Source organism: Plasmodium falciparum, assembly GCF_000002765.6.
Source record: "Plasmodium falciparum 3D7 genome assembly, chromosome: 10".
Taxonomy (NCBI): Eukaryota; Apicomplexa; class Aconoidasida; order Haemosporida; family Plasmodiidae; genus Plasmodium; species Plasmodium falciparum.
The window spans coordinates 385001-400000 of record NC_037281.1 but is presented as its reverse complement, the minus strand read 5'-3'; the positions used below and the strand labels follow the sequence as shown (position 1 = coordinate 400000).

Below are 15000 nucleotides of genomic sequence, written 5' to 3'. Positions count from 1 at the left end.
CTCCATAGTAGAGAACCTATACACTGTTCGTTGAGTTGTGTATAGAATGTTAGGGATTTATTTAAAAGTGCTTCAAATAATCGAATATTAATATTATTACTATGAATAGAATTAATATTACTGGTATTATTAATATTTTTATTGTTGTTAATACATTTACTATGTGTATTTAATATAATACATATATCTAATATATTTAAGTTATCTATAATATTTAATATATGTTCATATATTAAATCATAGATCTTATTATTAATATTATTACAAGGAATATTTTGTAAACCCTTTAATATTAAGGAGCAGTCCCTTCCACTAAATTTTAATAACCATTTTTGTATCTCCTTTTCAAAAAAAACTATCATATCCTTATTTGTATATTTTATTTTCCCCATACTATAAATGATTAGTGCTAATTCTTTACAATCCATATCATGTAATTTATCTTTTATTTGTAACCATACATTATTATAAAAATGAACGTTCGTATAATTTATAAAAGAATAATGATGTAATATCATAACTATTTCACTTGTTCTTAAATATTTTACAAATGGTAAGATATCATGTGCATATTTCAATAATTCATATTTGTTTATACGAAATATATTATGAAAATCTCGACATAACGATGATAAATTATTTATATCAATCTTTTTTAAACCTAATATCATTCTATAATTTATAATCGAATTCTCCTCATTCTCCATTTTTTCTTTTCCTTTATGAAAACAACGAAAATATATTCGTCTTCCTTCATAGTACAAGCCCGTACCTTTGGAAACCCACTTAATCATTTTTCCTTACGAGGGGAAAAAACAAAAAAAAAAAAAAAAAAAAAAAAAAAAAAAAAAAAAAAAATTATACCACATATGATATATATATATATATATATATATTTATTTATTTATTTATATATGATATGTATTTTTTTTTTTTTTTTCATTTTGTGGAAAAGTAAATGGATATATATTTTAATTATCACGTGATAATATACATTCCATTTGAATCTTAAAAGGTGGCTCGATTATTTTTCTCCTTAAAATTTGTATATATATATATTATATATATATTAATGTCACAAAAATATATTAAAAAAAATAAATATATAATTTTATAAATTAAAATGATGAAGGGAAGATATTAAAAGCCAAACATATATAATATATATATAATATATATATAATATATATAATATTTATATTGTTACAATCAACTTGATATAGATAAAAAAATAAAATGTAGATTTTGGAATGATATTTTGATATTTATGAATTGTAAAATAAATATGTAAATTATTTTTTTAAAAAGATATATTAAAAAATTATATAAAGAACATAGACATCATCTCCTTCTCAATATATATATATATATATAAATTTAATATGTATATTTTAATTTATGTATATATAATATACATATATAATAACATCGCATCCTGAAAAAAAAAAATATATATATATATATATATATATATATATATATATATATCACCGTACTTATATAATAACATGATTTTTATTTTTATTTTTATTTTTATTTACATATTTTTTTTTTTTTTTTTTTTTCTTTCTTTTGTATAAAATATGAAAAAGCATGATAAATTATATTTAAAAGGGAAAAGAAAAATATTACGTATATTTTCTTCAAAATATATGTTACTATTTAGTTTTTAAATAATACATATATAATATATATATAATACATATATAATATTATATATATATAATTTTTTATTATATGTTGTGTTCTTTTTGATATATTGAATAATTTAAATTGAACTTATTTTTTTGTTTTTATTATATATATATATATATATATATATATATATATATATATAATAAAATAATTACTTGAGAAATTATTATATCTTTGAATTATATATAAATATATATGTATATATTTTTGTTTGTTTATTTATTTATCACTTTATATTTTATATCCCATTAAAATATTTAATATATATATATATATATATTTTTTTTTTTTTTTTTTGGTATGTCGTAAAATATGAGTAAGGATAATACCAAGAGAAGTATAGATTTTAGAAGTACTTATAATAAAAATAATAAAAGAACAAAAGTTGAAGATGACGATGAAGATGAAAAAAAAGAAGGAAATATAAGAAACATTATTAAATTATTAAATAATTATTGTAATCATGATGATAGCTTAGAAGATATGAGTGATTATATGGTGAGTTCGTATAAGAACTTTTTAATTGAATGTATATATAAAGAAATAAAAAGTATAAATGAAGAAAAAGATGAAAGAAATGATAAAAGAGATGATATTATAGAATTAATAAGGACTTGTTTAAAAATAATAAAAAATAATCACGAGGAGTTTAAATATTCAAATATATATTTTGTTTGTATTAATACTTTATTTTTATTATTAAATAATATAACTCAAAATAATAATTATCATAATAATTATTATCATAATAATTATAATGATGTAATAAATTGTATGATATATTCATGCTTTGACATATTCTTTAATTTAATATCAACAAATAATTGGACAAGGAAAAATTTGCACATACAAATTTTTTCAAAACTTAATTTTATACATTTCTTTATCATATCAAATATATTCAAAGCAATATTAATTCAAGTAAATAATACTATTTATATGTTACCCTTTAATCATTATATTAATATGATAATCAAAAATATAAATATATTTGAACTTGATGATAATATTATTGGGAAAAAAAATAAAAAAGAAAAACATCACGAAAAGAAAGATGATCTTTTTAATACAGAAGATAGTAATATATTTATAACATCGCTAAAAAATAGAAATAATATCTTACAAAAACAAAGTGATCCTATATATGATAGTAATCTATTTCATTGTAACGATGTGTCATCTGATGATCATATGAATGATTATTTTAGGACATATACAAATTTTAAAAGGACTAGTACATATATAATAAAAGAAAAAAAAAAAAAAGTGGATAATAGTAATCAGAATAATATAGGTGATATAAATAATATGTATATTATTAATAATGTATATAATAATTATAGTGTGATGTTAAAAAATTATGATATATCATATACTCATCAAATATATTATGATATTCTTTTTAAAATATATAGTACAATTATTAATTTAATTATTAACAACGATTTAACCATTTATATTATAAAAGAATGTGTAAGTATAATATTACAAATGTATGATATATCAAAAAAACAACATCAAATTATTTTTGACATCCTAACAGTTTATAAATTTTATATTAAGAATAAACAAAACATGTTAGAAAGATATATTATTTTTATTTTCTATTTAATCAATGCAATACATGATGAAGAAAAGAAAAGGGATCTTTCTAAATTAATAAAACCATCGAATATGTATTTTTATTTATTGCATGCCGAATGTTCAGAAATAAGAATATGTGTAAAAGAATATTTATTGTTACACGGTGTTTATAATAAAAACAAAGAAAAAGAAATTATACCATCACGTGATAATAATTATAATAATAAATATAATAATAATAAATATAATAATAAATATAATAATTATAATTATTTGTTAGATCTCCTTTTTGAATATTCATTCAACCAATCGCATACATGTAATATGACAAATATATCGAACGAATCCAATATTAGTATACAATTTGTAAAAGCTATACATTTAATTTTTTTTCATTTCAAATATATTATAGACATACATAAATCACCTAATGTACAAAATGACGAACTTATTCAACAATATGATTTATTTTTTAAAGACCTAGGTACCGACCCAGTGTTTAAGAATTATTTAGAGAACGATATAAAAATGAAAAAAGAAAAAATATTTTATAAATGTAATAGTATAATAAGTTCGGACAAATATATAATTATAAAAAATAATATAATACAAATAGAAAACCTTATTAAAAGCATTGATGTTTATATGAATTTATTAAATGGTCATAATATTAAGTATGTATCATTATGTATAATATATTTTATTTTCTTTTTTATAAAAATATTGAAATATATTAATAAAATATACAATGAAGATATTCAAGGCAATTTTTCAAAAAAAAACTTTTTTTTTATTATAAAAAATTTATTTATACAATCTATATATGTTTTTGAAATATTAATACAGAGGAAAACATGGCTTCAAATAAATAACCTTTTGATATATATTATAAAATCACATGGAAAAAAAAAAAATGAAAACAAAAGATTACACACATTTTATAAGTATAATATAATTAATAAAAAATATATTATTAATTATTTAAAGAATATTAGTACATTTGATGAATCAAATGAACAACCTCTTAATATATTAATAAAAAAATTATATCTAACGATTATAAACTTTTTAATTCCATTAGGATATAAAAATAAAATACAATCAAATGTTTTATCTCGACATATAATCGATGATAGTAATAATAATAATAATAATAATAATAATAATAATGATGATGAAGATAATCTTGATGATGAAGATAATCTTGATGATGAAGATAATCTTGATGATGAAGATAATCTTGATGATGAAGATAATCTTGATGATGAAGATAATCTTGATGATGAAGATAATCTTGATGATGTTGGTGATGGTGATGAGATGAATATTATGAACAAAGGTATAAAAACAAAATGGCCCTTTTTTAATATTTCAAATTTTTATTTTTTTAACAAGCTATTATTAAATATATTATATTTTTTCTATCAAAATAATATGGGTGAAAATTTTATGGGTATATTTTTTTTTGACTCTATATTTAAAAGAATTAAAGAAAGAATAATACTTGAAGAACCAGATATTTTCATATTATTAAAAAAGCAAAAAATTCATTTTAATGAAGTTGAATATGATAATACCAATATAGTTTTAAAATATAAAAAATATATTTCGTATGAATTGTCTTCATATATATCTTTTTGTTTATATTTCTTAAAAAAAATTATTTTAAATAATGATAAATTATATGACTTATTGAATTGTACTAAATATAAAAAGCGTATTATAAATTTATGTAAACTTCAATTATGTCTATATGAATTTTTCTTACCTACAAAATCTACAAATAATGGTTTCTCCTTATCCCTTCTTGTTCTATATCACATATATGTGAAGATATATAATAATAAAAATATGGATAGGAAGATGGTTCATCTTATTTTACGTCTAATATTTTACGCCACACATAAATCATTGAATACGATGGAGAGAGATAACATAATTATATATAAGAATGATAGGAATGGGGAACGCACAATGGAAAAAAAAAATAAAATACATAATAATAATATTTGTAATTTTTGTAATAATTGTAATAATTTTAATTCTACACATTTAAAAACACGTTTTTGTCCGAAAGAAAATAATGATAAACTATTTATTATTAACAAAAATTTTCAAAAGCCCTTTGAAGAGTATTATTTGAATATTTCCTTACATGTATTCATAACAGGATTGAACGTGTTAACAAATATTACTAAATTAATAATCTTAAAATATGATATAGATTATAAAAATAATATAATAATTAAAGGTTCAAATATTCTGAACAAACAAAAAAAAAACAAAAAAAAAAGGAGTAGCATTATCACGGTTTATTATAGGTACTTGTATAAACTATATAATGTTCTTATCAAAAAAACGAAAGATGATTTTTTCTACAGTACAAAAAAATATGTATTACAATATATTAAGCATTTTATTATATTAAATACCGTTTTAATTTTGAAGTATAAATTTAGGAATTATATCAATTTTAAAAAAATTCTGAGTTTTTGTCTCTATAACCTTTACACTGACTATGACGTGAGTGTTTTTTCGATAATTTATTCTATAGCCTTTTCTTTGAAGAGTTATATAAATTTATGTTCATCAAAAATTAAAAATTCAAATCGTTATTTGGAAAGGGTTGATGATTTGTTATTTAAGGTTGTGGAGGAGTACAAAAGTTATGACATACCGTAATTAAAAAAAAAAAAAAAAAAAAAAAAAAAAAAAATATATATATATATATATATATATATAAATATATATGTATATATTTATATATGAGTTTCACATAATTCTTTCATTTTACATTTATGTTTTAGTTTTTTTATAATTATGTTTAATATATATATATATGTATATATTTATTTATTTATTTTTATAGAGAAACAAATTTGTGGGAGGAATATATTTCAAAGTATGTAAGTTTTGAGACCCTGAAGCATACATACGTAGACTGTCCCGGAGAATGAAAAAAAAAAAAAAAAAAAAAAAAAAAAAAAAAAAAACAATGAATCTTTTTTTTTATTGTAATGATAAATTAATATATATATATATATTTATTTATATATTTTTTTCGGTATATTTTATAATTATATTTACATTTATGTAGATGTATGTTGTTATTTAGTGTAGCAAAAAGGATATATTATTATTTACATATTTTTTTTATATGTGAACATTAGTTAATCGACATGAATGGATTTCCCTTTTTTGTTAAATTATAATATATATTTGAAATGAAGTTTAATGTGTGTATTTTTACTATTGTTTTAATATATTTCTATATTATTTCATTTTGTTTAATTTTTTTTTTTTTTTGTTTTGATTTATTTATTTATTTATTTTAATGGTTCCCTTATTTTATTAATTAAAAGAACTTCTATAAAATATATATTTATATTCCATAAAATATATATTTATATTCTATATATATATATATATATATATATATTTTTTTTTTTTTTGTAAGATATATATCATTATTCATAATTTATGCTCCCATATGCATAAAGAGCGTTGTATGTATTTTCAATGTACATAAAAAAAAAAAAAAAAAAAAAAAAATATATATATATATATATATAAACTATTATGTATGATAATAATGTTGGTTTATATAATATTGTGTTTGAATATTTCCTATACCATTTTGTACTTTTCTAATTTTCAGATATAAGACTTATAATATAATGTTCTTATATCATATATATATATATATATATATATATATATATATATAAAGTAAATTTTAATAAAATATGAAGTCATTAGACAAAATCATTTATGCTTACCGAACCACCTAACATATTCATATTTTTTTTTTAAGTACTAGTAAAAAAAAAAGAAAAAAAAAAAAAAAAATAATAAATATATAAATAAGAAAAAAATAAAAATATAAAAATATTAAAAGATAAAAAAATTAAAAAATTATTAAATATATACACATATATATATTATATATATGTGCACACAAAAGATATATATATATATATATATATATATATATATATTCCCAATTATTATATAATAATATTAAATATATATCAAAATATAAATTGTCATAATAATACATATATACATATATATTTTAATAGAAAATGTTCCTATAAGTTGTATAGGATTAATCTATACATACAAAATTCAAATACACATTGTTATAAATTTTCTCTTTTTTTTTTTGTTTTTTCTTTTTTATACAACTGTTTGGAATATCCTTTTATATATGCATAAAGTATTTCCTGCATATTGTATTTTTTTTATATATATTCATTAGATTTTTATAACATAAAAGTACATATTTTTAATTTAATAATAGTAAAAAAAAAAAATATATATATATATATTAATATTTATGTTTTATAATTTGTTATTTTTTTTTTTTTTTCATCCTAAAAAGACAAAAAGAAAAAAAATGCACGTGCTGTAATGTAAATATATACTGTATGAAAATATAATATTTAATTATAATTTTTTTTTTTTTTTTTAAATATAAATATATTTTTATTTTATATATATGGATATGTATTGATCTATATTATATATATATATATTTATAATATGCATAAGTGCGTAACCTTGTAAAAAAAAAAGAAAAGGCAAAAGTTTTTATTTTGTTGTAACTATACCTTTTTTTTGAACTCTTATACGGTTTTGTATTTATAAATACATAATATTATAAATAAAAATAAATATATAAATATATACATATATATATATATTTATATATATATGTTTATATGTGTAACCCTTGTGAATATAGTTATAACCCCTTGTTTATAATATCTTCCTTTTTGTCTTAATTTTTTCTCATGTTGTTTTTAATACTATACAGTTGTTTTTTTGTAGATAATATATTATAAAAAGTTGTACAACTATTTTATTACGTTGTAAAAATTAGATTTTATTATTTCTTAAAAGATAAATTATTGCTGTCTTTTATTATAAAAACAAAATCTGTAGTTATATGTAATTATTACATATCAAGTAATATATGACCATAGTTATAACACCCCCTTCCAATATTATATATATTACCCCCACTTAACACGTATATATGATTTACAAAAACATAAAAATGAATCCTCTGTTTCCTTTTAGTCGTAAGAAAAAGGTACAGCATATACGAATTAGTAAAATTATATATTTAAGAACGTTCTGGGGCTGTTTGTACAAATATATTGAATGATATATCTGCAAAAATTTATAAACCCTAAACCTTGAGCGAAAGAAGAAAGAAAGAAAGAAAAAAAAAAAAAAAAAAAAGAAAAAAAAAAAAAGAACCAATACAAACAGGTGAACATAAATATATGCACGTAGATATAAATATATGCACGTAGATATAAATATATGCACGTAGATATAAATATATGCACGTAAATATAAATATATGCACGTAGATATAAATATATGCACGTAGATATAAATATATGCACGTAGATATAAATATATGCACGTAGATATAAATATATGCACGTAAATATAAATATATGCACGTAGATATAAATATATGCACGTAGATATATATATATATATATTACACATTAATAAATTTTTGCACAAACCATATACATGCGCATACATCCTATATACCACAGCAACACAATGGATAATAATTCCATAGACAGCGATAATAACAAATTCGCTGCACATTTAAAAAATAAAAAAGCGCTTTACAAAATTTATTTACATAATACACGATATGATATCATAAAAAAAGTTGTAAGGGATTCCGAAAATTGGACGGAGGCGAGTATAAATTGTAACGACTGGGATGTTATGTGGATAGATACATCCATATGTGAAGAAAGGTTTAGAAAACTAAAAAAGTTTCAAAAAATAAATCATTTTATTGGTATGCGTGGTATAACGAGAAAAGATGAATTATGTAAGAATTTGAAAAAAATGAGAAAGCATTTTCCTCAATGCTACAATTTTTTTCCGATGACCTGGATATTACCAAATGAAGTTTCCGATTTTAAGAGTTATTTTAAAAGAAAAGGTAGTTCAAAAACATATATAGTAAAATTAAAAAATTCATGTCAAGGGAAAGGTATATATTTAACAAAAAGTTTAGATGATATTAATAAATATGAAAGTTGTATAATTCAGAAATATATACATAAACCATTATTAATAAATGGGCTAAAATTTGATATAAGATTATATGTATTATTAACAGGATGTGATCCTTTAAGAATATTTTTACATGAAGATGGTTTAGTTCGCTTTTCTATAGAAAAATATAGATTACCAAAAAATAAGAATTTAAAACATATAAATATGCATTTGACAAACTTTTCTATAAATAAAATGTCTGATAAATTTGAGTATTCATTAAATCCTGATGATGCAACAATAGGACATAAAAGAAGTTGGAAAGTATTTCTGCAAAAATTAAAAGAGCAAGGATTACCAATGGATTGTATAATGAAAAAAATAGAACATTTAATTGTAAAAACGATATCTTCAATACAACCAGAATTAAATCATTATTATAATTCTGCTCATTATAGTGACTATTCTAATAGTATGTGTTTCGAAATTTTAGGTTTTGATATTTTATTAGATTATAAACTAAAACCATGGTTATTAGAAGTAAATCATTCACCCTCATTTTCTGTATCATCCAAAGTTGATCAAAAAGTTAAATATGCTGTTATAAAAGACACATTAAATATTTTATATATGCATTCTAAATATAGACAAATATATATACAAGAATATTTAAATCTACACAAGTTCAGAAAATTGTATAATGATTTATTAATACAAAATAAAAAAGAATTAAAAAAAAAATTAACTATCAGCCGTTTTCATTATGAAAATAAAAACTTAGGAGGATATAAAAGATTATATCCTCTTCAAGATTTATTAGAATATCAAAATTTAATACTTTTTGTATCTAATACATGGAACAAATCTATTGGTATACCTTATACTTTGAAACAAGATACATACGAATATTTATTTCAAACAGATGTTACAAAAAAGAAATTATCTACGGACTCATTTCTTTCCCAAAATCAAACTTATGAAGAATATCATACGAAAACTATGTTAACAAAAAAAAGTGTAAAGGACAAACAAAATATATTAACAAATAAGAATACTATGCAGGTCATACAAACATTTGACTCATCTCAAAAGGATTTTCAGAATAATTTGCACTACACAAAAATGTATGTAAACAGGCCAAACGTGAACATAAGTAACTGTTCAACGTCTTGTTGACACAGGGCACAAATAAAAAAAAACACAAAAAGGTAAATAAATATATACACATATATATATATATATATATATATATATATATATATATAATATATATATTTTATGGCAGGCCATATTTTTTCCTTTTTTGTTTCACGTTTTAAATACATATCCAAATTGATGTTTTTAAAATTAACATGTATTAAATATATGCATAAGAAATAATACATAACATATTAAAAAAAAAATAAAATAACACGTGTTCATATATATATATATATATATATATATATGTATATTTACTTATTTATTGTGCATTGTATATATAAATACACAAAAAGGAATCAAATGTGTCGGACACAAATGAAAAATAAAGAATTTTATTTTACAATAATTTTATACAAATGAGAAAATTTTTTAAAGATTATATGAACAAATAAAGGCAAACAAACACACACACATATATACATATATATATTTATATATATGTATGTATGTATATATAAGTCTACTCATATATCCTTAACGTTTATATTAATAAAAAAGAATGTATATATGAATGAACAAATCAAATAGATAATGTAAAAAGAAAGTTTAAAAAAAAAAAAAAAAAAGAAAAAAAAATAAAAGAAAAAAAAATAAAAGAAAATAAAATAAAAGAAAATAAAAACATATTAAAAATATAAAAAATATAAAAAACTTGATACAAATATAAATATATATAGAATTATTTATTTATTTATTTTAAAAGATTATTTCATAATATTATTTAAAAAAAAAAAAAAAAAAAAGGAAGAAAAATTAGTACATAAGAAATGTCGTCATAGCTTCTATTAATATGCAGGTAAAAAAGTTAAAGGGAAGACGTTTAAAAATTTGGGTTAACAAATTTGATATCTTCCTTGATAGGGGTAAAAAAAAAAAAATGGTGTATATTTTGTTACAATCCAATATTTTTATTTTGATAACATTATAAAAATATATAAATATATATATATATATATGGACATATTGATGATCCTATATACTCTTTCCTGTTTATTATTTTTTGAAAGAATTATTTTTATTTTGTACCCCTTCGATTAACATACCATTGCACATGAAACCGTAATATCATCCATTTTCCCTCCCGTTTTGTGACATTTGAATTCTTTGTTATAACTTTTTATAAATGGAGACATCCATCTTTTCATTTTAGAATAACTGAATGCTTCGTTTGCTATTTTTTCTGATAAGGTAGCAAAGTTATTTTCTTTAACTATTGTTAATATTTGGCTGTCGTATAAATTATCCCATAATCCATCTGTTCCTACTACTATGATATCATTTTTTTTTACTTCTATGTGAGCAATATCAGCATCGTTTGGTTTACTTACTGCATTACTTCCTAATTGATACGGGAAATTAAATTCATATTGTTGTGGTTTTGATCTATATATGATTTGATTATTCCTGATAATTAAGAATTGTGAATCTCCTATATTTGCTGTCGATACTGTATTATCATTTTTATTAAATATAATAAGACATATAGTAGTTGATCCTTCTTTATCATTATTTATATATGCATAATTTAATAATTCTTCTATTTGTATATTTTCATTTTCATTTATTTTTTTTTGTAACAATTGTAAAAATTTCTCTGGATATTTTCTTGGATTTATCCCATATTTTATCCATGAACCTACTCCATCAGCTACTGCTATGAAACCTTGATCATTTAAACAACAATCTTCACTTTCTAACTTATCAGGATGCTTAATAATTTTGTAATTTGTTAAAAAATTTGGTTTCTCCTTGTTCGTACCAAATTCTTTTTTATTATTCAAACTAAACCATTGATTTGTTTTAAATTTATTTGTCACATATATATTATTTACCATATGAAAAAAGTTAAACGGAATACTATTTTTTATAAAAGCATAAGTTGTTTTTATCCCTAATTTATGATCATTTGTTGTGGTATAACTTTTCTTTCCATTATTGCATCTATTCTTTCCTACATTTTTGTTATTGTCCTTGTTATAATGATTATTCATATTGTTCATATTATTCATATTATTCATATTGTTCATATTGTTCATATTGTTCATATTGTTCATATTGTTCATATTGTTCATATTGTTCATATTGTTCATATTATTCACATTATTCACATTATTCATATTATTCATATTGTTCATATTATTACCCTTTATTTTATTACTATTATCTACATTTATATATCTTTCATCAACATTTGTATTGTCACCTTTATTTTGTTGGGTTGATATACTTGAGATCCTATCTATAACACCATCTATTACTCCCGTTTCATTTTGAATTTTATTTTTTTTCTTCCTTAATTGTACTTCTAATTCCTTTGGAAAAAAATTAAAATTCTGACGATAAATATAGAAATCTTCTTTTTTCAATAAATAATTCATTTTCTTATTGAACTTTTCCACAACTAACCCTTGAACACTTTTACTACATTCCCTGTTATGTGTTATAAGCATATTATTCAAAAGAAGAATAATAAATATACAATAAACACGTGTATATATCATGGAAAATATCAATATTATATATTGTTTTCCCTTATCTCAATTTAAAATGTTATTATAGCCATTTTTATAAAAACAAGGATAGTATATCAGCACCACAGAAAATAAATAAATAAATAAATAAATAAAATATATACATATAAATATATAGAGAGAGAAAAATAAAATTATAAATATGTAAATAAGAAAATATAAATAATTTTATTTATTAAAATATTCTAGCATAAAAAAAAAAAAAGAAAAAAAAAAAAAAAAAAAAAAAAAAAAAAAAAAAAATTCATATATTATATATAAATATGTTACATATTGTATATTACAAAAGTATTAGATAATTATATAGGTAAAGATATATACATATATATATATATATATATATATATATATATATAACTTATATATAATATGTATGTACAATTGTCACTTTCTATATTATATTTAAGGATTAATAAGAACACAAATATGAAGAGTAAATCAACGAACTTAGTATATATACTTTCAGCATAAAACACACTTTTTATGTTTACACTTCAAAATATATTTTTATCTTATAATTATTTGGCAATTATAAAACATGAACCATATACTTATTTATATTATTATTATATATATATATATATATATTCATATTTATATAATATAGTAGGTCCACCTTTATACAATGTAAAATAAGCCAATGAGAAGGTAAATATATATATGATGTGTTATAATTGACTTCAAGTTTAATTTTTATTTTTTTTTATTTTTTTTTGACTTTTCCACATATATATAGTTATAATACAATAAAAGAAATTATTTAGAATTATATAATATATAAAAATTTATAAAATAATATATATATATATATATATTTTTTAATATTTTCTTTTCTTTTTCATTTTATCTTTATTTTCCAATTTTTATTTTAATTCCTTTTTTTTTTTTTTTTTTTTACCTGAACTGTTCAGGCTAAAAAAAATTATACTTTGAAAATAAAAAATGGAATTATATTGTAAAATATATTTCTTATAAAATACAAATATATAAAAATATATAATAATTTAATGTTTTCTTTTTATAAGAAAACTTTTTTAAATATAAAAACATATAAATAATTATATACTTTTTTCTTTTTAAATGAAAAAGATGCGTTGTAGAATATTTTATATATTTTAATTTATAGGATGCATAGAAAAAAATATGTGTATTCACTTTAGAAATTAATAGAAGACATTGTATATATATATATATATATAATATTCTATATTTATATATATTTATATATATATATATATATATATATATATATAACTATCATTTATTATTGATTTAATATATATATTTTCGGACAGATATTATAAAATTTTAATTTAAAAAGAAATATTTATATAATATATAAGATCCAAATTAGAAACATTCGCATTTATTTTATTTTATATTATTTTATTTTATATTTCTTTTAATTGGACTATAATAATATATATTTATAAATATATATTTAAGTTTCTGTATTTTATTTTTGAACATTTAAAGCGAACCGTTATAAACAAATATAAAAAAGGAAAAAAAAAAAAAAAAATAATAAAATAAAATTCTTTAAAAGCATCTTATTTTCCTTATACCTATGCAACTTATATTACTTCTCATTCTTAAAAAAAAAAAAAAATAACATATATATATATATATATATATATATATATATATATATATAATATAAGAGTTACAAATTATAAGATATTACTACAATAATTATTAGAAACATAATATTTTTTTTTTTTCAGAAAAAAAAAAAAAAATAATACAAAATAAAAATAATATATAAATATATATATATATATATATTTATTTATATATTTATATTTTATGTGTTTTAATTTTTTCAATTAAATAACACTATATATTCTTGTTCAGTATATGAGGTATAGTATTATACATTCACACTATTGAAAGAAAATTATGAAAAAATATATGTTTTTTAAAATATATTTCATTTGAATCATTT

General features: G+C 18.5%; 4 protein-coding genes across 4 annotated transcripts in view; 2 read left to right on the top strand and 2 right to left on the bottom strand.

The window, feature by feature from the left end:
- The window catches only part of PF3D7_1009900 (heptatricopeptide repeat-containing protein, putative), a gene marked incomplete at both ends in the record, with an annotated part of 2572 nt that extends 1778 nt beyond the window's left edge, over nucleotides 1–794 (bottom strand). Inside the window, one exon of the mRNA XM_001347345.1 lies at nucleotides 1–794. This exon is cut by the window's left edge and continues 1447 nt beyond it. Coding sequence (XP_001347381.1) covers nucleotides 1–794 — 794 coding nt within the window.
- Nucleotides 795–2007: 1213 nt separating this feature from the next.
- Nucleotides 2008–6236, top strand: PF3D7_1009800 (conserved Plasmodium membrane protein, unknown function; the record flags this gene model as incomplete). The annotated part of the gene is made up of 2 exons (XM_001347344.1): nucleotides 2008–5957; nucleotides 6149–6236. 2 exons carry the CDS (start codon nucleotides 2008–2010, stop codon nucleotides 6234–6236), a joined length of 4038 nt encoding a protein of 1345 aa, XP_001347380.1.
- Nucleotides 6237–8835: 2599 nt separating this feature from the next.
- PF3D7_1009700 (tubulin--tyrosine ligase, putative) lies at nucleotides 8836–10497 on the top strand (the record flags this gene model as incomplete). Its single annotated transcript, XM_001347343.2, has 1 exon — nucleotides 8836–10497. The coding sequence occupies one exon, from the start codon at nucleotides 8836–8838 to the stop codon at nucleotides 10495–10497; it is 1662 nt and encodes a 553-aa protein (XP_001347379.2).
- Nucleotides 10498–11558: 1061 nt separating this feature from the next.
- PF3D7_1009600 (protein phosphatase PPM10, putative) lies at nucleotides 11559–13025 on the bottom strand (the record flags this gene model as incomplete). The annotated part of the gene is made up of 1 exon (XM_024473277.1): nucleotides 11559–13025. The coding sequence occupies one exon, from the start codon at nucleotides 13023–13025 to the stop codon at nucleotides 11559–11561; it is 1467 nt and encodes a 488-aa protein (XP_024329088.1).
- Nucleotides 13026–15000: the final 1975 nt, after the last annotated feature.